The sequence below is a fragment of the Hydra viridissima genome, unplaced genomic scaffold, assembly GCF_058129835.1.
Source record: "Hydra viridissima isolate aposymbiotic clone 2 unplaced genomic scaffold, HvirCarnegie_v1 scaffold_20, whole genome shotgun sequence".
Lineage (NCBI taxonomy): Eukaryota > Metazoa > Cnidaria > Hydrozoa > Anthoathecata > Hydridae > Hydra > Hydra viridissima.
In genome coordinates, this window is record NW_028324319.1 from 1,082,269 (window position 1) to 1,106,067 (window position 23,799).

The window sequence follows — 23,799 nt, forward strand, 5'->3', positions numbered from 1 at the left end:
TTTAGAGACAGATGAGGGCACATGCATTGACTGATTTAGCGAGAACCTGCAAGTAAGTTGATAACACTTTGAAAGGTTTAATTAGGGCAGGGATCAGCTTTTTTTCATTATTCTTCCTTTTCCTAATATAACATACTTAAAGAAAGTTAACATATTTTATCATGTTTTGCTCACTATAATCTGCAAGAGTAAGTGTATGTATGTGTGTATATATATATATATATATATATATATATATATATATATATATATATATATATATATATATATATAAGAGAGAGAGAGAGAGAGAGAGAGAGAGTTTGCCCTAAAACGTAGAAAACTATATATATATATATATATTTGTCATTGTTTTCGTTGAAAGAGTTTACACACCCCATGAACCTTGATTGTACCTAAGTTCCTTATAAAGGTTATTTTTTTTCTCAAAAAGTATATCAACATGGGTCTCAAAAGAATCAGAATTTTATATAAATTTTAGAAAAAATTGAACAAAATCAGGGGACGTTTAAAGGTAAAAACAAATAGCAGAGGGGGTCCAAAATCAGTAGTTTAACTTACTTGTACTTGATGGATGCCCGCCAACTTATTTTAATAAAATACGCCAATCGTGTTTTGTTAAGAAAAATTTTTTTTGAAAAAAATTACAATGCCTTTATGTTAATTCATTTATAGATACTCTTACCATTTTAATTGACAAATAATGTTTTTAAAACTTTGTGGTTATAAAATTAATCTTTTTTTTCAATTAATAAATGTGAAAAAGCAGGACTTGTTGGTTTTTATTTTGAATTAGTTTGAACTATTTTTTTTTTCTCTTTGGTAAAGGATTATTTTCAATATCCATGAAATTATTGTTAGTAGATTAAATGTTACCAGTAATTGGACGAACTGAAAACTGTGACTTGATTGTATTGTCCTTGTAGCCAAAATCTTTGGTAGATGGATTATCTTTTCTGCGACCATTTGCACGTTGTCTTTCAAAATAGTTTTCAAGGACATCTTGGCAGAATCTTTCAGAAAGTACAAATCAAACAACATTTTCAAGTAAAAATTTAACAACTTCTTTGAATGAATGGTCTGTAATCTGCAAATCTTCATAAGTTTGAGAAAAATTAAACATTTTTGATTTTGAGCTCTCATCAAAAGTTCCTTCTCGTTAATCTATAGATTCTTTCCACGATTTAAATTATTAGAGGAAGTTATCAAGCAAATCTTAAATCATATACTGATTCATAAGGTTTTAAAAATGCTTTTCTTTTTGTGATATGCTCAACACTGTTATTTTCATTCAAACAATCAAAAAGCATATCCATCATTAAACAAAATTCTGCAATTCCAGCAGCTTTTGGTGGTCCAAACTGCTTTAAAGCATTTCCAACTGTTTCGCTCAATACTTGGGAGGCAAGAAGTACCCTCATCACAGAATATGGTGTTAAGTTTACATGATCGCTTGTTAGTTTAGGAACAAGTTTAGACTTAATCAACCAAAACTTTAAATTTGAAAAGCATGTTATAACTAAATTTTTTAGTTATAACACACAATAGTTACAATGGTAAGAGTTTACTGATTTTACTCAATTATTTCTAAAACGTATATAAAATTTATATAAATTCTTAAATCTCATACTTTGGTAAAATATGTTCTGGAGAATTAAAAATAGTTGCTGCAAATTTATCATCCGAAGAAATTTTCCAACAATCACAAAGAGAGAGCTTTAAAATACGTTTTGTAAAATCATCAAAAGGTTTTTAACATGACGTTGTAGTTCGAGAAATTAACTCTTGAGTCACTAAAAACTCCTCACGTTTTGTAATGGATATTGAACTTTGCTGTGGTTGATTACTTTTCTTGGGAAGATTGTGAGTTGGCAATGCTCCATTATTTAAAGTTTTTCGATATGAGAAAACCCAAGATTGATCTTCAGTAAAGTGAAGCTCGCAAATATAAACGCTGAAGGAATCAATTCGTTTTTTCAAAGAACCATCGATGAGTCTGTCTCTAGTAACTACGTTAATAAGCTTATTACTCAGTTTCTTATTTGCATCATTAGTTGGAATAAGAGCTTTGAAAATGCTGAGACCTTTGTGCCTTCTTGAAGTTTAACATCCAAATACTGCACAATTTTCACCAGGTATATCAAAAAAATCAATTACAATAAAAACAGAAAGACAACTTAAAGAAATAACAGGCAATCGCTAACAACAACAATCTTTTTGTGCAGGTTCGGAAGTTCGGAAACGAGAAAAAACAGTATGAAAGAATTAAAACAATGTGCTTTTGTTCGCTTCCAAACTATATCTTTCTTATAACTATGATTGAACAAATTGTTTTAGTTATATTCATTTTTACATACATAACCAGCAATGTAAATCAAAGGTATTTTGGTAGTATCAGAAATTGATGACTCTAAATTGTATTTCTAAATTGTTAAATATCTCATTACCTGCTTCACATAAAACATATGTACAAGAAGCACACTCATGACCTGAACTAAAATCAAAAGAATCAATGTCAATATTTAAAGATAACAACAGTGATGCGTGATTTATATGCAATTTTTCTGTAATTTCTTGAATATTTATAAAGTAGGCAACCCCGGAACCTTGTCTCAATTTCCAAAATTCTTTTTCTAAGTGGTCACTTGTAAACATACCAAGAAGAACATAATCATGACTTGTTGCTTATAAATATTTACGTAGCTCGACAACACCATAGCAAGTATGGTGAATTGTTTTTGCAGTATAATTAGATAACTGCTTCATTCTTTTGCCATTTTTACAACACATTTCAAGATCCATATCACCTAACTGAAGTAGAGTATTAAAACGGCAATCATCAGGATTACAAATAGGTGCTTCTAGTGGATCATTGTTTCTTACATCAGCTCCACGACCTTTCGCATTCAAAATTTTCCACCTGGTTATTACTTTATTTATAAATACTGCAGTATCCTTAGAATTTGAAATTATTTGAGAATAGATCAGCAAGGCATATATCTTATCTGAAAAAACTTTAAAGCAAGTAGATACATTTTGCCTTTCAATGAGCTTGGAAGCTATTGCAATTACATTGAAGTCTGATAGCTTGACTAACTTTTCTTATTCTAATTGTTATAAGCATTTAAGGTGTTCCCATTTAGCTGTCCTTTAAATACCATTATCACTAGTTCTCCAGTTTTTTCTGTAAGCCATAGATTCCTAATGTTTTTCAAATGATGAACAAAGTTTTTTCTGGCATAGTATGATATAATTTTTAAAATGCTTGGTTTACACGATTACCATCACAGGTAACAACTTTTACATCGCCAGATGATAAGTAAAATTTTGAAATTGGAATCATCTTAAACAGAAATTTAGTACCACCTTTGAGACATACTATCATAATTCCCAACATTTTTTTAGCCAATAATAATGGATCAACTAAAAGTTTAATAAACAATGTTCATTATGGTAAAGCATCATTTTTTATACATTCTTCATCATAAATAATTATACAAATTTTTTGTTTTTCTTACGTGTTCTTAAAAACTGAGTCTAAGACATAGCGTCATTAATTTTGCAAACTTTTGATGTTATACGTGTCAAATTAGTAACTGATGCCGATTGAAAATTGTTTCTTAGTTTATTGTATAAAGCGCGAAATATTGAAAAATGTTCAAAACTACGTATAATTGTATCTGATTCAGTTTTTTTTTTTTTTTTTCCGATAAGCTTTGCAGACATAACTGATATTTGTTGCTGAATAATGTTTTTCTTATGATCTATTTCCATGACATTTAAAAAATGTGGTATTTCCTAGAGTTGTCAACCGGAATATTTCGTACAATTCCGGAAAAATAAAATTCTTACGGAAGGATATTGAGAATCAGGAATTTTTTTTTTTCGTACCGAATTTTACGAAACAAAAAAAACCGTCGATGTTCATTTCGCAAATGCCACTTACGAAATGTCGCCTTTCGCAAGTTGAATTGCGAAATAAAACTATTTTGCTACATACGAAAGTAGCGCTTACGGAAGTCGCACTTGCGAAACGAGTTCTTTCACTAAACGACGTTTTGAAGTCTATAATAAATTTTTGTTGGCCAAACGGATATAACTGTAAAAAATAAAATTTTATATACCAAAATGTTTATAATAAAATTTTATTTTCAGTATTGCAACATGAACATTTTAAGGTTTTATTTTACTTTTTGAAATAATGATAGAAAACCAAATTTCTTTCGAAACGAAACTCTTTTGCACCGCAACTTACGAAACGGTTCTTAACTGAAAAACACTTACGAAACGCGGCTAATTATAAATATTTAATTACCTTTCATGAATCCAATACGTATAATTAACTAAATAACTAAAACACTAATTATTATAATATATTTAATATATTTAGTTATAGAATATAACGGGGCCTAACGCAACTAAAATTTAAAAATTTTAGCTGCGTTATGCCCCCTTATATTCTGTTTCAGCACCCCCACCCCGTCCTAACTTTCTTAATCTTTCTACGTCACTGTATGTATATATATATATATATTTATATGTGTGTGTGTGTGTGTGTGTGTGTGTGTGTGTGTGTGTGTGTGTGTGTGTGTGTGTGTGTGTGTGTGTGTGTGTGTGTGTGTGTGTGTATATATATATATATATATACAGATATATATGTAAAAACTATTGAAGAATCATTTAACAACATTACTTAAATAATAATATTTTTGTGTATAACAGTTTAATAAATTCTTTTGAGTCTATTCCGTAAGCGCACATTCCAAAACGCTCCTTCCGTAAGGAACTGTTTCGCAAGTATTCTTTCGAAATGATTTGTTTCACAAGTTTCTTTTCGTAAAGAGTTATTACGGAATAATTATTATTTATTTTTTTCGTATAACGAATTATGAAAGGTGAATTTGCGCAAGAACAAATTCCGCAATAGCAACTTGAAATACGGAAGATAAAAATGCGAAATTTTCGCAAGTTTTTGTTTACGGCGAACAACCCTAGTATTTCCTCAAACTTTGACCAAGAACTAACAATTTTTATACAATAATTACACAAACTTTTTATAAAATATTTTATTTCACAATGAAATGTTTCAAAATGTAATTTCTCAAAATCATAAAACGTAATAGATTTAACATTAATTGTTTTAATTGCTAAGTTCATCAGTTCTAACATTTCTAACAACACTCTAATATTTCTGTGTTGTTCAAAGACGTGGTAATGTAGGTATTTGTCAAATGTTCTATATCACTAATACTTTTTTGTCAAATGTAATAGATCACTACCCATATCAGTCATAATGAATGCGTATATATATATATATATATATATATATATATATATATATATATATATATATATATATATATATATATATATATATATATATATATATATATATATATATATAAATACATAACTCCTAACACTCTAAGGAGTTATCAAGTAAGTAAAGATACATTGTTTTAAAACTATTTACAAATGTTTATAATTTCAAAAACATTAATAATTCAAAGTTATTGGAAATATAAAAGAATAAGCAAAATTAATTTGAAAAAGTTAAAAATTCTCAGGCAAGTTTTTCAATGAGAGTTTTTCATCTTTGCAATTTTTAGAATGTTAAATAGGCCCCCAGTCACGGTTTACGGTTGCGCGATGAATAGGCCTTAAGTATAGAGCGCCATGAGTCCCACACAAATGTGGCTGTTATAACAGCTTTAGAAAACATGGGCCATAAAAAGGTAAAGGTGGTGCTCCACCAAATATTTTAAATTCTTTAAAACTTTAAAAAAAAATAGTCAATTTGATATTATTACAAAACATATAGCTTGAGAATGCTTTTTTATACTTAACTTTGTTTTGTCTTGCTTATTTTGCCTCGCTTAAATCAAAAAACCGTCTTTTTGATGGGTCTATTCAGAACGCAATATCTTGAAATATAATGATGCATAACCTATCACATTTTTTGCACATGTTCTAGACACACAAACTAAAGTATTGACATAGGGATTTTAAGATAACTCGGTTACATTAGGAACAATTGAAGTTTTTCTATAGAATATTTTAAAAAATCTTTTTTTTTAGACCTAAAAACTAATGAATAAAGAGATTGGAGAATATTTTTTGAATTTTGAAATGACATTCCCTACAAAATATAATAAACATTTATGTTTATACAGAAATTTGAAGTGATTTGCTTTTCTACTTCGCAAATTATCATGTTTTCAATAATACCATGTTTCGCAAAAATCAAAAACAGAAAAACATAAGATTTAATAAAAAACAAAAAAAGAAAACTATAAAGTATGAAAAACTAATAAAATCCAGCAGAATAAGCTCGGCATGGTTCTAATTGAGCTTCCTTATCATTAAACCCAATTTTTTTGGCGGATCAAATTCTTGTAGTTTCTAATGTTGCTATGTTAGTAACCTGTTGAGCAACGGTTTCATAAGCATTGTATAATTTTTTGTTAATTTTATCATATGCATTGTAGCTAATTGAAGGAATGTTCATTAGCTGGTGGTATAGTTTCGTTGGTTCATAGCCTTCACCTTTTTCTCTAAATGCTAATACAGAAAGAATATTTACTTCATAGCTATCTCTTCCTACAGAATTATTGAAAAGATTTGAAAAAGGTCTGGAAGTTTGAAATGAATGACATCAATGACAGAAACTACTGCAAAGTTCCAAGGTCAAACTAAGTCCCATTCTTTTATTAGGACAATTTTGTATGAAAATTGAAGAGATATTTTTTTGCACTGGCTGTTGTTGTAAAAGAGTTAGGCTCTTGTGGTATAACTGTGCTCTGGCATTCAATTTTTTATTCTTTGTTGTAACGATTAATGCCTTGGTAATGGTTTTTTTTCCTTCTAGCATAGGATCTTAACATTTTATGGCTAATAAGTTAAGATAACCCAAGTCTCTTATTCAGAACAAATATTTTATAAATCAGTCAAACTATTAACTATTCAACAATTAAGTAGCATTTAGCGGTTTTGTTTTTAATTTATTTTGAGAAAGAAATAATGCAAAACCACTATAAAAACTTATTTAAGCTTATGACTTGTTAACTACAGAACAAACTAGAAATTATCCAGTTGTGTTTATGGATGTTTTGCTTTACTAAGGCCGTTTCTACGGGACTTTTTTTTAAAAAGTTACTTTATAACTAACTTTATATATAATTTATCTACAATAAATTGTGTATGAAATGAGCTAATTATCAAAAATTTCATTTTTTTTTTTTTTTTGAAGATTTTGATAAAATATTTGGTAGTGTACCACCTTAAATCATTTGAGACTGGAACAATAATAGATAAAGAGCATCCATATATATTAGCTTCTCCTGATTTACTTATAGAATGCTTGTCTTGTGGAAAAGCTTTAGTCGAAATAAAATGCCCTTATTCAATTCGTGACAGTGCATCAAAGAAATCCAACCTCAAACAGCCTGAGAGTGTAAATAATGGGGAAGTAAAATTAAAGTTAAATCATCCCCATTATTTTTAAATACAAGGTCAACTTGGTATCACTCCACACAGGTCAGAAATTTAAGGTTTAAGTTTATTATCCGAGTACCCCAAAAATGTTAACAAATATAATAAGTGGGGCATCTGGACACTTCATTTTCATATTTAGAAAAATCTGGGAGGTATCACATTTTTAGAAAATTGACATAGAAAATCTGGTAAAAAGTCATTATTTTCGTACTTAAAAAAACTAAATATATTGACGGAACAGTAAAATTAACATAAAATAACTTTATATTCCAAGTTTTTATGCTCTTAAATTTTGTATTTACACATCAACTTCATTAGACAGCTCTTAGATATATCTAAGTTGGTGAAAAAGGTTTAGATATGCTTGAATTATATTAGGAACATAGTATGCTTAGTAAAGTAGAACATATTGATAGTATATAAATAATTATTATTAATATTAGGAACATAGTATTAGAATAAATTAAATATTAGGAACATAGTATGCTTAGTAAAGTAGAACATATTGATAGTATATAAATAATTTATTAGTATTGTAATATAGTAAAATATTAGTATTGTATGTCTAATAACCTAATATATATAAATAATAATAATATAATAAATAATAAATAAAATATTTCAAAAACTGTTTGTACTAATATATTTATATTGTCTTTTTGAATAAATATACACATTTTTTTAACTAAAGATTTCAATAATGTTTATGTTTTCATGTACAATTAATGTTCTATAACTTATAAATTATTTGAACTGAACACTTCAGCAATTCTTTTGCTTCTTTCCTTATGTTTGTTGCTGTACTGCGAGACTCCAAACTTGTTTATTACACTTTTCATCTTGGAATGGCAAGATTCAGATGTCTGCTCATTAAACTGCCCAAGGGAAAGGCCACTCAAATCAACAAAGGTTTCCACATGTGCTGTTACAGCATGTACTTTCCAAGTAACCGTGAGCTGTTTACCTAAAAACTAAAAAAGCTTACTATAAATATGTTTATCAATAACGTGGTTTTAAATACAAAGGGTAAAGAAAACAGCAATTACCTCTGCAATAGTCTATTTATATATATATATATATATATATATATATATATATTAGGGTGGGTCGAATTTTTTTATCTTTCCTGTACATGAATAAAAAGTTGTCTTGGCATCAGTACAGTATGAAAATAATATTTAAAGATTTTTTATGAAATGTTTAGGGGTCCCAACTTTTGATTAAAGCCTTACCTTATTTGATGTATTTTAACCATTTCCTTAGTACAGTCTAAATACGTACCAACTATAAATCATGGACTAAAATGCGTTGGCAAATGGTTTAGCACCTAACTACAAGTGCTAAAAAAGAAATGGAATAAATTTTATAACGTTATTTACATGTGACGTCACCAACATTAGCAACAAACCATGTGCTGGATTTTTTAGAAACAAGCAAAGTATCTAATATATTATTTTGTAACTTTATTTTCTTCTTTGCAATAATAGATCTATAGTAAAATTCAAGTAGGCTAATATAGATGTATACTACAGTAGGCTATAGTTTAGACTGTAGAAAGATCACTTCGTTTAACATGTAGGCCTATTTATGAGAGGGCTAAACATATTATAGTCTGTATAAATATTGGAATATTTATTGACTAAATTCTTATGAAAAATTGTTTTAACAGCTTTTATTTATTGTAACCATAACTTGTTGTAGTTTTTTTTATTATTTTAGACAAATATATTAAATATCCATATTTATGTGTACACGAAGTGCAACTAAAGATCCATTGTTTGGACAGTTAGTTGATCTTCCTGAAAATCAAATCCCATCATATGAAGACGTTATTAAGGCGTTCTATTATAATCAGAAAACAGTTTTAGAAATTAGCTTGCAAGAAAGATATTCAATTTTAGCAGACAGAGTGAAATGTATTTATTCAAAAGCAAGTATTCCCACAATAGAAGTGAATAGCACAATCATTAGGGTTAGAAGACTTATGGATAAAGTACATACACTTGAAAAATATTCAGATGCAAAAAGAACATCAGACACGTTCACTGAGAAGTTGAATTCTTTTCAGCAGTTATTTGACATTTGTACCTGCAAATGCTTTGATTCGGGCATTAGAGATAGGAACTTATGCACGTGCTCACTGCCAAATAAAATTCCATTGATAGAGTGGGATTTCTGGGTTGAGCAGAAAACTGTTAGAAATATGATAATTGGTGGAGTAGACAAAGAAACGACAGCAACACTGGAAAAGAGACAAAAACGCAAGTTTATGAAATTAGTGTGTGATGAAGCACAGTCAAAAGAGGTTGAATATGAAACTGAGGAAGATATTGATGAGGATGAGCGTAACACATCTGAAAGTAATTATACATCAGAGGAAGAGACAGTATCAGTGCAGAACAGAAACAAGTACAAGGAATTATGTAAAGCAGTTGATCGATGCAAAATTAGCAACAGAGATACATGTCTTATTGTTAATGCTGTTTTAAAAGACCTCAGTATGTTGTCTTCACCAACAATTCTTGATCCTTCAAAGCTACGTCGACAAAGGAATTTATGGAGAGATACTCTGTTTGAATAACATGCAGAGCAATAAGGAATTGTGCTGTATAGGCTTTGATGGAAAACAAGACGTTACATTAGTTGAGAGTTTTGGTTGTAGAAGAAGTAAAAAAGAAGAACACTATAGTATTGTCTCGTATCCAGGAAACATATACATCGATCATGTAGTTCCTGAAAGTAGTAAAGCTGCTGATATAACAAAGGAGTTAATGTCAGTTATTATAGAGACAAACTCCGTAGAAAGCATTCAAGGTGTTGTGTGTGATGGCACAAATAATAATACAGGTAAAAGCAACGGAATCATAAGAAAATTGGAGGAGAACTTAGGTAGACCATTACAGTGGTTGGTATCCCTTCTACACTGTAACGAGCTGCCATTTAGAAGGTTTTTGGCAGGCGTGGATTTTGCTCGAACTACAGGACCTTCCACATCGACAGGTACAATTAGCTCCGCTCTAGAATATGATCCGTATGAATTGCCTGTCGTTAATTATTTGCCCATTACTGGTAAGGTGACTGATTGTGATGAAGCTGTCAAGAAGGATCTTAGCACAGACCAACTGTACTTTTTGAAAGCATGTCTAGCAGTACAGCGTGGACGTCAGGCTTCTACAGATATTGATTTCCTCGAGAAGAATTTACCTGGAAATATAAGTCATGCTCGGTGGTTGACGAAAGCCAACAGGATTTTGCGTTTCTACATGTCTAGAGAGGTGGCATCTGAACCTCTCAGAAGAGTAACGCATTTCATTTTGAACTTTTACGGACCCTCTTGGTTCAAAATCAAATCAAATTCTTCTTGCCAAAATGGTGCTAACAACTTCTTTTACTTAGTTCAGTTGTTTCAGGAACTTGATGCATTAGATCAGGCTGTGGTTCGTCCTGTTCTCGAAAATAACTGCTACTTTGCACATGCTGAAAACATTCTGTTAGCTGCAGTTAGTGATAGTGATATGGAAGTCCGTCGTTTTTCAGTAAAACAAATAATAAGAGCAAGAGAGAAGCAGACTAATAGTAACATACCGGTTCGCGTCTTTGATAAGAAGGATATAACGTTAAATTTGGCTGCGACATCGTTCATTAACATGATTGACTGGGACCAGAGAAATGTTACATCTCCTATGCTATCACACCTTTCAAATGATCAACTTACACACATCCAATACTACTGCCCGATGTTCCATGTCATTCACAGGCAGTAGAGAGAACAATTAAAGACGTTAGCGCTGCGAGCTGTAAAGTTTATGGGAGAAAGTCCCGTCATGGCATGGTGTTACAGAGTAAGAAATCCAGATTAGAGATACCAAAAATAGACAGCAAGAAAGATTTTATTAACAGTAAGGTTAAACAACTTTGTATTGTTGCTGTTTAACATTGATTCGTTACAGTTTACATTATTTTTAATTTGTAATACATTGCAATACATTACACTAACATTGGGTATTTATGTAGTCTTTCTAGTCAGAGTTGGGACCTGTAGACACTGTCCATAAAATAAAAAGTGAGGTTTTTTCAAACGAGTACATCAAAAAGCAACTTTTTAGACATGTACAGGATCTCCAACTTAATATTTTTTACATTTCGACCCACCTTAATATATATATATATATATATATATACACACACACACACATACATATTTGTATATAAATATGTACGAATAATATTTTTTAAAACAAGTTTCAAAAAAGACGATAATTAAAATATCATAAGTAATATAAATTAAATATAAATACCTGAATCTATTCCACCCTTTACAAATGTGTTTTGTGAAACCTGCCCTCGATATTTCATTACAAAATCCAGAAATGCTGTGATATCTTCAATATATACCAAGTGTCTCTTCACTGTAGCATAGTAATTATCATTTTCTTTTTCTTGAAAGTCTAATAATTCAGTGACATAAAAGTTGGAAAGTAGTTTACTTTTTTCATCCAGGGCTTTCTCCATGTTTGACTCAAACTTTACACCGCTTCACCTCAAAGTTTTTAACATTTCATTTGACTTCAATTGACTAAGTCCTAAGGTATTTACCAAAACTTCTACTTCATTATAAGGAATCTTTCTCTGGTCACTTTCCCGAGTACCGAGTGTAATATGAATACTTTTACCTCCTTTATATAATATAAACTGTTATTTTAAGAACGTACATAACAGCTATTTTTATTTAACAATATTTTACCTGTTCTGAGAATGGCTTGAGCTCCTAGACTTTGCCCTTGATCAGAATAAATTTCTTTAAGAAGGGAAGAAGCTACTTGTTCTTTTACTTTTTTAGAAATTTTAGAAATACTCTCATAAAGATTTGTGCTACTCTTTAAAGGGGAACATTTGTGGGGTTTACCTTTAGCAATTTCACATAAACATATTTGGCAAAGTTTCAGTGTTGCTCTAGTTCCCTTTTTCATACTTTCATTTAATAATCTATTTCTTCCTTGACTGCATATACTGCATTATACTGAGCAATCTCTAGAGGTTTTCAAGCTAGACAAATCAGAATTTTTCCATTTTAAAGAAACTGTGTCTGCAATAGTTTTACCAGCCTTACAGAGATACAATTTTTTTTGCAACCTGGGCATAATCCTGTAGGGTAGGCAAATACTTTAAGTGAAAACTCAGGCTTACAGAAAACTTGAACCAGACCTTCCAAATTTTTATTATCTGGAACGCATTTGTTGTTCTTTTCAAGGCAGCAACAGCAAATGATCTTTTGAAAAAGTACATGATTTCTTTTAAAATGTTATTCTCTTTTCTCCTTAGAGAGCAAAGGAGCCATAGATTCTATATATTAGGTATCTATAATAAAATAAAAATAAAAATGCGTAGTCAAAAAGAAATATATTTAATAAAAAATGTTTTTTTGACCAACTTTGTGTATTCTAATAATGTTTATGTATAAATATTAAATTAAAGACCTTGAAAAGTTGGTATATGAACATTTTTAAAAATAAACTTCAACTTTCTGTCAGTATATTTAGTTTTTTTAAGTACGAAAATAATGACTTTTTAGCAGATTTTCTATGTCAATTTTCTAAAAATGTGATACCTCCCAGATTTTTCTAAATATGAAAATAAAGTGTCCAGATGCCCCACTTACTATATTTCTTAACATTTTTGGGGTACTCGGATAGTAAACTTAAACCCTAAATTTCTGACCTGTGTCCACTAGAAAATTGTTGGTATTTTGTATATACAGATCATGGACACTATATAGAAAATATATTATTTAGCAATGAGTTTTATCAAAATATCTTAAAAAGTTTAAAAGAATTTGGTACAAGCATCTTGCTAAATATCTTTTATTTGGTAAGCAAAATATAATGGTCACCTCTACACAAACAGAAGAAATTTCAAAAAATCCTATAATAAATAATTCACGACTCAAACAAAAAAGGTAGAGAGCCTGTCTAATCCAGTTTAATAATTGCATGTGAAAAAGAAGTACCTCAAAAAATTAACTCTTAGATTTGTAAAAAACCTTCAGCCAGTCCAGAAATAAAAACGTTGTATGTTATGGATATTATTTGGCGCTTGTCTGGTTTCGCACCCCCCTTTTTTTTTTGCAGATTCTTAAAGATCTTTGTCTGAAACGGAAAAAAATGGTATTCATTTTTATTTTTGACAAAGAAAAAGTACTCTAATTCACATTTGAATATTCCATTTTTCCGTTAAAAACGACGCTACTTTTAACTCCATTTTGAAAATTTTTAATGATAGTTTTAAAACCATTAATTCAAACCGCCGAAAATATTTACCTGGTTTTTACAAGCGTTAAGAAACACGAAGAACAAAAAAATGACTTAAATTAAAACATTTACTGAAAAGCTAATAATTTATTCATTACAATATATAATGAAATTGTGTTCTGTGTTCATCAAATAGTTTTACGAACACCTAATTTACTGGGTAGTTAGAAGCAATTTGATCCCAAAAGTGAAAAAACGCATGCTCTTTAAATCTCTGCATCCACATGAATTCGCTGAGATAGTCAGGAATCATGTCTCTATGTGTTCCAAACATTGCTTTAAACTTTGCTTTGCTGCGACTCCACATTGCTTCAACTCGATTAGTTGTCACGTTTGTTGCCGGATCTACAAAGTGAAGCAAGTGGTTCACCGTACCATGCTGAAAGCCTTGTGCTCCAAGAGTGTTATAAGCACCCCACATATCACTCCAAATTTCCGTCCCTGGCCTTATCCATCGATGTATAATCGGCAAAAGAGTTGCTGCATCACGTTGAGCTACAGGGATTAAAAAACCTTGTTTTGTTGTTGGCTCGTAACCACCAAATATCCATTGGCCTTCCACAATTCTGCCACGGTTGTATTTGCGGCGAGCAAAAAGAGATTCGTCAATCTCTACAACACAGCCAGGGCCGCCTAATTGTACAGGATTATTCAAAAAGTAATCTACTGCAACATTTCTGCAAAACTGGTTCCAATCGCTTATAGTTTCCCTGCATCCAATATCCAATTCTTTTTGAGTATCTTCTTGCGACAGTCCCCAACTTTTGCCTACGCTACGAGCCCATATGTATGTTATTCCAATGATTTTCCACAACTCCAGTTTTGATTTCTCAAAAACGCTGCCTTTGCGAATGTTTACAGTCTTTTTACACTTTTTAACAGTGCATCTCCAGGTTATTCCATCTGCACTGCGTGTTTACAGCTGTTCGCTACACTGCAAGTTGCAAACGGGACAAATCATTATAGTAGCAAGCAAACCGAATTCTCTCAACCACTTTATGCATTCTTCGCGATTATTCATAAACCTCGCACCAATTTGAGTTAACGAGATTTTATCGAATTTATCTACTGTCGGTTTTCTAGCCATTTTGAAATTTTTCTTTGTAAAAAACTGGTGACACGAATTTATTAAGCGACTTATTATAAGACATCAAAACCGTTCGAAAAAAATTCCAAATAATTTTATACCTGTTACCTGTTATTTACTAATATTAGGCAGTCGCGAAGCAAAACATGGATAAACATCAAAGATGGAGTGTAAAAACTACTTAAAAACTGATTTTGTTTTGTTGATAACACTCCATCCATTTTTTTGCTCTTTGTGTTTCTTAACGCTTGTAAAAACCAGGTAAATATTTTCGGCGGTAAAACACTTGTAAAAACCAGGTAAATATTTTCGGCGGTTTGAATTAATGGTTTTAAAACTATCATTAAAAATTTTCAAAATGGAGTTAAAAGTAGCGTCGTTTTTAACGGAAAAATGGAATATTCAAATGTGAATTAGAGTACTTTTTCTTTGTCAAAAATAAAAATGAATACCATTTTTTTCCGTTTCAGACAAAGATCTTTCAGAATCTGCAAAAAAAAAAGGGGGGGGTGCGAAACCAGACAAGCGCCTATTATTTAGATGACTTTTGACATTTCTTTTTTAAACAACCGTACAGAAAGAAACTATTTCAAAAATGATTAATTATATTCGAATAAATGGTTCAAAAATGTTTTACAGTACGAAAAGGGTTTGAAAGCACTCATATATATATATATATATATATATATATACATCATTGGCCATAAATTAGAGCTCACTTTTTTTTTTTATAAAATATTAATTCAAAATAAAATGAATTGAGAACAAAACTCATTTTTTATATTTTGTTTTTTAACATTATAAGTAAAATCTATATACATTATGGAAATCAAAAAAATAAATTTAAACATAATGGTCGTGATACCAAAAACTGAAAAATAATGAAACATGTTATATTATTTTGAAAAAAAGTTTGGACAAAAGTTAAGGTTATATTTCAAATAATATATAAGAATAACAATTTACAAATGGAAAACAATAAAAAAAAGCATTCTAATATTTTGTAGAACCTCCTTTCTCATGTAAGCATTGGTTTACTCTCTTTGGCATCGAATTTACAAGATTTTGAGTTATTTCTTTAGGCACATTGTCAAGCAGTTTTCTTATTTCAATTTTTAATTGCTCAACATTTGAAATTTCGATTTTTCCAAGATGATGATCTAACCATGACCATAAATTTTCTATACAATTTAAGTCAGGGCTGTTAGCAGGCCAAGACATTATCGATATTTGGTTGTCGACAAACCAATGTTTGCATATTTTTGTTGTATGGCATGGCGCACCATCTTGTTGATATATGATATTACTGTTTTCTTCTTTAAATATATCAATTGAGGGAAGAAGGCAATTATCTAAAATTTCAAAATATCTATCAGCATTAAGTCTACCTTCAAATAATTGATTGCATCCAAGTCCTGCATAATTCATGCAGACCCAAATGCCTATACTCCCACTACCTTGCTTTGTTCGTTTTAATGTACAATTCGAATCAAATCTCTCTTTAGGTGATCGCCTTAGCATAACACGGCATTTTCGCATATCTACCTCAACATTCATTTCGTCAGAGAATATAACATTTTGCCACTTGCAATCAGGCCAATTTTTATGCTGATTGCACCATGCAATCCATGTTTTTTGCTGTTTCTTTGAAAGACTTGGCTTCTAGCATGCAGATCGCTACATATAATTATTTCTATGAAGAATTCTTCTTACAGTTCTTGAATTCACTTTTATTCCAGATGTATTTTTTAGTTTATGGCAGAGAGCGCTTGACGATAGTTTTCTGTCATGTTTCATTAAACGAAATAATAAACGTTCATCTCTTTGTGTTGTTACAGGTCGCCGATCAGATCGTTGCCGATCCTTAATGTCACTTGTTTCAGTAAAACGTTTTAAAATACGTGCAACAATTGAATATGCAATATTTAACTTATTTGCTATTTGACGATGAGATAGTCCTTGGTTTCGAAGAAAAATTGATTCATAACGTGTTTTTTCAGAGATTCTCGACCGTGATTTTGGAGTTTCATGCTATATTTCTTCGCTCATTTTGTAACTTTTTTATTATTTCATTTATTCGTGTTTTTATTAGTACTATTTAAAACAAAAAGCAAAAAAATATCAGAAATAATAAATGCAGATGATAATAAAATTAAAATTATTGAAGAAAATCATGAATATATTACCTAAATTTTAAAAATAAAGCTGTGAGCCTTAACTTTTGACCAAGTTAAAAAATAAAGTTTTTATAGTAGTTGTTATCAAATTATTTATAATTAGGAGTACAAAATAAATTTTAAGGAAACCACATGTTAATTAAACAGTAAACATGATACTAATTATTTAATACTAATAAAATATTGAAAAAGTGTAATAGTTTTTAAAATAATTTCAATCAAACAGGATTTAAAAAAAAAAAAAAATAGTGAGCTCTAATTTATGGCCAATGATGTATATAACCTATCAATACATGTATATAACCTATCAAAGTAAAAACAATTTTTTTTATGATGCTATCAAATAAAAGTCAATCTAATTATATTAGTTTTCTTAAATTACTCAAAGTTGAGCAAACGATAATAACATCATCAAATAGTTTCAACAATGTAATTAGAAACTCTGTTGCCAAAATTCGAAATGCCTTCAGTCTTAATAATTTGTTCAACCAAGATCCTCAAAGTAGCGATTTCCTTTGTTTTCTTTACTTCATTAGTGGTCATTTGAGCTGCACCTTTCCGACCAGGTTGAACAGCGTAGTAAATCAAACGTTCAGAACATTCAGTGTTAATATTGAAACCTTTATCGTACATTATACGAGAATATTTTGGAATGTAACCTAAATAGTTGCTACGATTTGTAATTTCTTTATCTGAAATTGAACCTCCGTAAGCTTTAGAAACAAAAACTATTGTTGAATTTGCTTTTTGACAGCCTTTAAGTTGCAGTTCAAGTTTTTTTTTAAGTTTTTCCAAGGTAATTTTCAAAAGAAAATACGGATATTTTATTTGATGATCCTTTTTGGATTATAACATCATCAGTTAAATGAATTATGCTGTGCACATTATATGATCCAAACAATGGCCCATAAAAAACAATTGATACATTTGAAAACCATCTTAACGAATCCTTAGAATAACAAACCATTGAGTAATCTGTAAATATTGCCTCATAAAATAATGTGATAGCAACTGATGAAGTCAGTTAAAGTTTATACTCCTTGTGTGGCTTTTTGCTTTTTCATGACAACAATTCCTGCATTTGATAATAAAAAAAAACTTATTTTTGTTGCTTTAAAATCTGAAAATTCTTCCAAACTACATGGCCAACCTTGAAAGTCTGATGGTATACATTTTCGTATTTCAAGTAATTATGAAGAAGTTTTGCTGCGTACAGAAGAACCTAAAGTGTTAATATAATTCTTCAGAAGCCTTTTTGTAACACCCAGACAAACTAAATACATATAATCAAGAATAAATCCAGTCACCATTAGGATTCCAAGTTCTAATAATGGTGATTTACCAATCAGGTACTCTGAATAACAATTTCCCGAAAATTTTTTGTCATGTAGTATTAAAGAATTTGTACCTATTTATCTAATGCAGGGTGGCCAGCCAACTGGAAGTCAGGGCAATCAGGGAAAAGTCAGGGAAAAACATTTTAGTCAGTGAAATCAGGGAAAAGTCAGGGGTTTTTACTTTTTTTGCCAAAAGTCAGGGAAAATTAAGTTTAAAAAAAAATGAGCAGCCTCCTTGACTGAAATGGCCCCCTTGGCCTTGGGGAGGTGAATAATAGAAGGAAAGAAAAATTTAATTTACTTTAATATTTTTTTTGTTATTGTAGTTACAACCCTCTTAAATTCTGATAAAAAATAGTAACTATGATTGCTATTATATTATTATCTAAAGTTTGAAACTTATTTTTAAAATAAATTATTTTTATATTCAATTTATTTAACTGTGTGCTGCTATATGAGTTAAATATATTATATCTATATAATATATTTTATAACTGTATGTTTATGTAGTGTAGATTTTTTCTAGGTATATAGTTAAAAAATAGTAACAATAATGTCTAAACTAACTTATTTTGACAATGACTGGATCAATCATGAATTGCATCCATCATGGGATTGGCTAAAGAGAACCGATGATAAAACAAAGGCTTTGTGTAGTGTATGTGGAAAGACATTTTCTCTAAGTAATATGGGTATAATGGCAGTTAGAAGCCATGAAAAAAGTGGCAAGCATTTAAAAAACATATCTTTAAAAAGTCAACCAAAAGTACTAGATTATTTTAACAGTAATATGTCACAGAAAAATACAGCATCAAAAGCATCTGCTTCATCAAATTCATTAGTTACTGATTCATTTCTAAAATCTTCTCAACTAGTATCAATCGTTTCAACAACTTCTTCCAGCACAGTAGTACCACCTTTCTCTCTATTTACGGCTCAAAATGATGTAACACGTTCTGAAATACTTTGGGCGCTATACGTAACTCAGCAACATTTTTCATACATATCATGTTTCAAAATTGGACTTCTATTTCAGCGTATGTTTCCTGACAGTTATATTGCCAAAAAAATGACTATTGGGAAAACTAAAGTGGCCTATAACATTACACACGGACTTGCCCCGTATTTTCATGATCTAGTTTTAAAAGCTGTCTTTAACTCTAACCACATTGTTGTATGTTTTGATGAATCTTTAAATGAAGTTGTTCAAAAAGGCCAAATGGATATTTGCATTCGATATTGGGATGTGATGCGTAACCAAGTGACTACAAGATACTTTTCGTCTGTGTTTCTTGGCCATGCAACTGCTTATAATTTGTACAAAGGTTTTACAAATGTCCTAAATGAAAATCTCCAAGCTAAAATTTTATAAATATCTATGGATGGACCAAATGTAAATTGGAAGTTTTTTGATATACTCAGTGATGAATTCGGTAAAAAATTTGAAACATCTGTTCTTGAAATGGGGTCATGTGGCTTACATGTTGTACATGGTGCATTTCAAGCAGGTCATAAAAAAGTCAATTGGAATGTTAATGGAGTACTCAGGAGTTTTTATAAACTTTTTCATGATAGTCCTGCACGTAGGGCAGATTATCAATCAATTTGTGGAAGTGATAAGTTTCCTAAGAAATTTTGTTCAACAAGATGGGTTGAAAATGTATCTGTATGTCAGAGAGTTTTAGATATTTACGATAATGTGAAGTTGTATGTTAAACAGTCTAAACTACCAAACAATTATACTGTAAATATTGTTACTGACGCTGTCAATGATCTTTTGATGCCTGCTAAAATTTCATTTTTTCAGTATTTGGCTTCAATTGCAGAGCCTTTCTTAAGACTTTTTCAGTCAGATTCTCCGTTAGCACCTTTCCTTTACTAAGAACTAGAAAAACTATTGAGATCTCTCATGCAGAACTTTATTAAAAAAAGATGTATTGGATGGGGCAAAATCTATTATTAAGCTAATGAAAATAGACCTAACCATGCACAAGTGTCACGAAAAAGAAGTAAAATTTGGTATTGCAACTTCTTCGCTTCTTTGTAAAATAAAAGTGAAAATCAAAAGTTACAATATCGAAGTGATTGTATCCAGTTTTATATCGAAGTGGTTGATAAACTGAGGGAGAGAAGTCCTTTAAAATATAAACTTACAAGAGCTATATCCGCTTTAAACCCCATTACTATTTGTTCTAATTCTGAGATAGGAAAAACCAGAATGACTGATTTACTCACAATCCTTCATGAATCTAAATGGATTAATGCCACACTAGCAATAAGCAACCCGTAATACGGGTTATGGTCGATCTGTTATTTATAGTGGCTGTCTTCCACAATTTAAAGTTGCGAAACCTTAACTAATAACTTTTTAGAAAAACCCCTTCAAATTAAAAAAAAAAGACTATATGTTAGAATATAATAAAAAGGAAAGAGGAGGTTAAATAAGTTACAATTATTTAACATTATTTTAGTAATTTACACTTTACATAAGTCATATCTGAGTAATACACAGCCATTTGTCTCTACATTAATTAGTTCAACATATTGCGTTTTTAGTTACTGACACAAAATAAAAACGCGTCAACATGCTGTAAATTGACGAAAAAGTAAAGAGGAAATTGTACTATATTTTTTTAACATAAATTCTATTTAATCGAATTAATGTAAAGCGAACGAAAATTATACATGAGTTGTTAATTATTTGGTATCCACTTGTTACATGTTTCTTTAAATAAGAATATTGTCTCAAAAACAATAAAAGCATTTAATTTAATAAATTTATTATAAATAACTAAGGAATTTAGTACAAATTCGTTTCAATCAAAAAGTTAATTTACAATTAAACATGTTTTTAACAAATTTTAAAAAATGTAATCTATCATCTTTTATATTGCATTAATGCGTCATATGATAAACCTAAAAAAAAAATTGTAACAGATAAGTAGACAGAAGAAAGAAAGAAAGAAAGCAAACTGACAAACAATTTACCTGCTTTTCGATAACTTTTCATACTTGAACTACTGTCATGATGCAGCTTGTCGGAGTTGTTTTATGACACTATTTCATGTTGGATTTTTGTAAACTTTAGTTATAATCAAGTTGAAATATTATTTAATAGCAGCTATATAGCTTTACATAGTCTTCGCTTATAGAAAATTTCATAAGATGATTCAATAAATTAATCTAGCAATTATCTATTTTTAACAATATTTTGTTATATTATTAAGGAAATGATAACAAAAAACTTTTTTTCGATGATTGGGTAATAAATCAATTTAATTATATTTATGTTTAATTGGTGAAAATCAAATAAAGTATTAATTAAAAAAAGAGAAATACAAATTAAATTTACATCTTTTATTATTAAAATTAATTACAAAAAAAATAAATTAAAAAAAAAAAAGCGGTTTTTTAAAAAAGTGAAATAAACAGCAACAAAAAAGTTATAAATATCTTCATTGATAGAAGACATTTACAACCTTTTCGTTGCTGTTTTTTCTTCGGTGTCTCCCAACACCCCGATATGGATGAGCTCTCCATTTAAAGGAAGGCTCATCTATACCGCCATTGATACGCCACTTATTGAAGGACCTCTCCGAGAGAGGCCCTGGGTGTTGGGAGCGATATCGGCGATATTGCTCAAACGTAAGCGGCTCTAAAATTACAAATAGAAGGATATAATAAAAAATTAAAAATATTTGCAATTTTATTTATTCATAATATAAAGCTTATACTCACCATTTTCACAAGATGAAGAAGATGCTAAAAATGTCTCTCTCTGTCTCTGTCTCTCTCTCTCTCCCTCTCTCTCTCTCTCCCTCTCTCTCTCCCTCTCTCTCTCTCTCTGCTATTACATAAAATCGTATATAAATACAACGTTCTAATTCTGATGAGGTTCATACTACAATAGCCATTAAAATAATAATCATAATTATTATTTTAATGGCTATTGTGAATGCGTGACTTTCATCACGTTTATCTACGTGACTTTTTCCACGTATTCGTAATAATTCTAATTCACCAAGCTTATTAGAACATTTAGTCCATTTTACAAATGCTCTTGCTGGGGTGTCACAAATAATTTATTCTAAATGAATAAATTTCACTGTTTATTGTGATACCATTTTTGTACAGTTCATTAAATTCTAAGACAAAGTCAGATAAGAAAGCTGTAATGTTTTTAGGTTTGCAATTGTTACAGTATAGTGCAATAACAAATGGTTTTTTATTACATTACAATGTTTCATCAAACTTTTCCACTAAACCAAGAATTTTCCATATCTGCATGCTTGAAATTTTAAAAGGAGGCAAGCCATCAAAATGGACTTGAATTGTTACAGTCTTATCTGTAAAACACTCTGTACTTTCAGACAAAAGCCCATTTTTTATGCCGAAGTAAGAATAGGAATTTTCAAAAACTTCAACCTTTAATTGTTCAGTTTTTAGAATAGATTTGGGACTTTTTGGTAAGCCAGAAAATGATTTGCGTAATATAATCAATAAATCACCCAAAGCTGCATGTGTAATTTTGTGTCTAGTTGCCCAACTAGTCAAAACATTAACTAGGACATTTATAAGATTTGACTTTTCTATGGATAAAATTGATTCTGAACTAATTGAATTTTTATCATTGGTTTTCCAATTTTCATCAGAGCTGATGGCACAATCATGAAAAGCTGAATTTAAAGAAAAAATAGATGTGTCAATAGGTTCATAATTCTCCGGAGTAGCATCAAACTTTGAGTTATTGCAGTTCATATTTAAAGGCAATTAATTATCTTCCAAAACAAAACTATTAGCTTCAGCGATTTTATCGAAAATAGTTGCAACATTTTTTTTGAATCTTTCTTCGTTTATTTCAGAAGCTTATTTTTAACCTAACAATACAATAAAAAATTTGTTTCGTTTAACAAAATAATAAATTGGCATTATTTTTTCTAAAAAATTTTTATAAACAAAAGTTCTGTTTAAAAAAATGTAATCTTCAAAAGATTTTAAAGTAATGAAGTAAAAGAAAACATACTAGAACATTATTTTGCCTGCAAATATTTTTTAACAATTTAAGAATCTGAGAATATATGTTTGTATGAAACGTTAAAAACAATGGATGCGAGAAATTAATTTTTTCAAATTACACTAAGGTTAATTTGGTTTTGCAATGGTCGGCCGATATTGGCCCAATGTCTATTCATCTGCTCCGGCAAACTATTAATGGCCTGCTATTGGTACTATCGCGGCTAAGCTGAACAGGCAATGTTAAAGGTTAAGCAATGGCCTTGTTACGGCTTGCCAGAAATGGCAATCAACGAACGGAACTTTACCGGTCCTTTAATGAATGCGCTGGCATAGGCTAGCCATTATTGGACTAGTGTGTATATATATATATATATATATAT

General features: G+C 30.0%; 2 protein-coding genes and 1 pseudogene across 2 annotated transcripts; all 3 read right to left on the reverse strand.

Annotated features, from left to right (window-relative positions):
• Positions 1-11,901: 11,901 nt before the first annotated feature.
• LOC149876486 (uncharacterized) lies at positions 11,902-12,832 on the reverse strand (annotated as a pseudogene).
• A 1,118-nt stretch (positions 12,833-13,950) lies between these two features.
• Positions 13,951-14,889, reverse strand: LOC149876487 (uncharacterized). The gene is made up of 2 exons (XM_090075398.1): positions 14,781-14,889; positions 13,951-14,645 (listed from the first exon to the last, which is right to left on the reverse strand). Exons 1-2 carry the CDS (start codon positions 14,887-14,889, stop codon positions 13,951-13,953), a joined length of 804 nt encoding a protein of 267 aa, XP_089931524.1.
• A 6,679-nt stretch (positions 14,890-21,568) lies between these two features.
• LOC149876488 (uncharacterized) lies at positions 21,569-22,317 on the reverse strand. The gene is made up of 3 exons (XM_090075399.1): positions 22,306-22,317; positions 22,142-22,250; positions 21,569-22,058 (listed from the first exon to the last, which is right to left on the reverse strand). Exons 1-3 carry the CDS (start codon positions 22,315-22,317, stop codon positions 21,859-21,861), a joined length of 321 nt encoding a protein of 106 aa, XP_089931525.1. The 3' UTR covers positions 21,569-21,858.
• Positions 22,318-23,799: the final 1,482 nt, after the last annotated feature.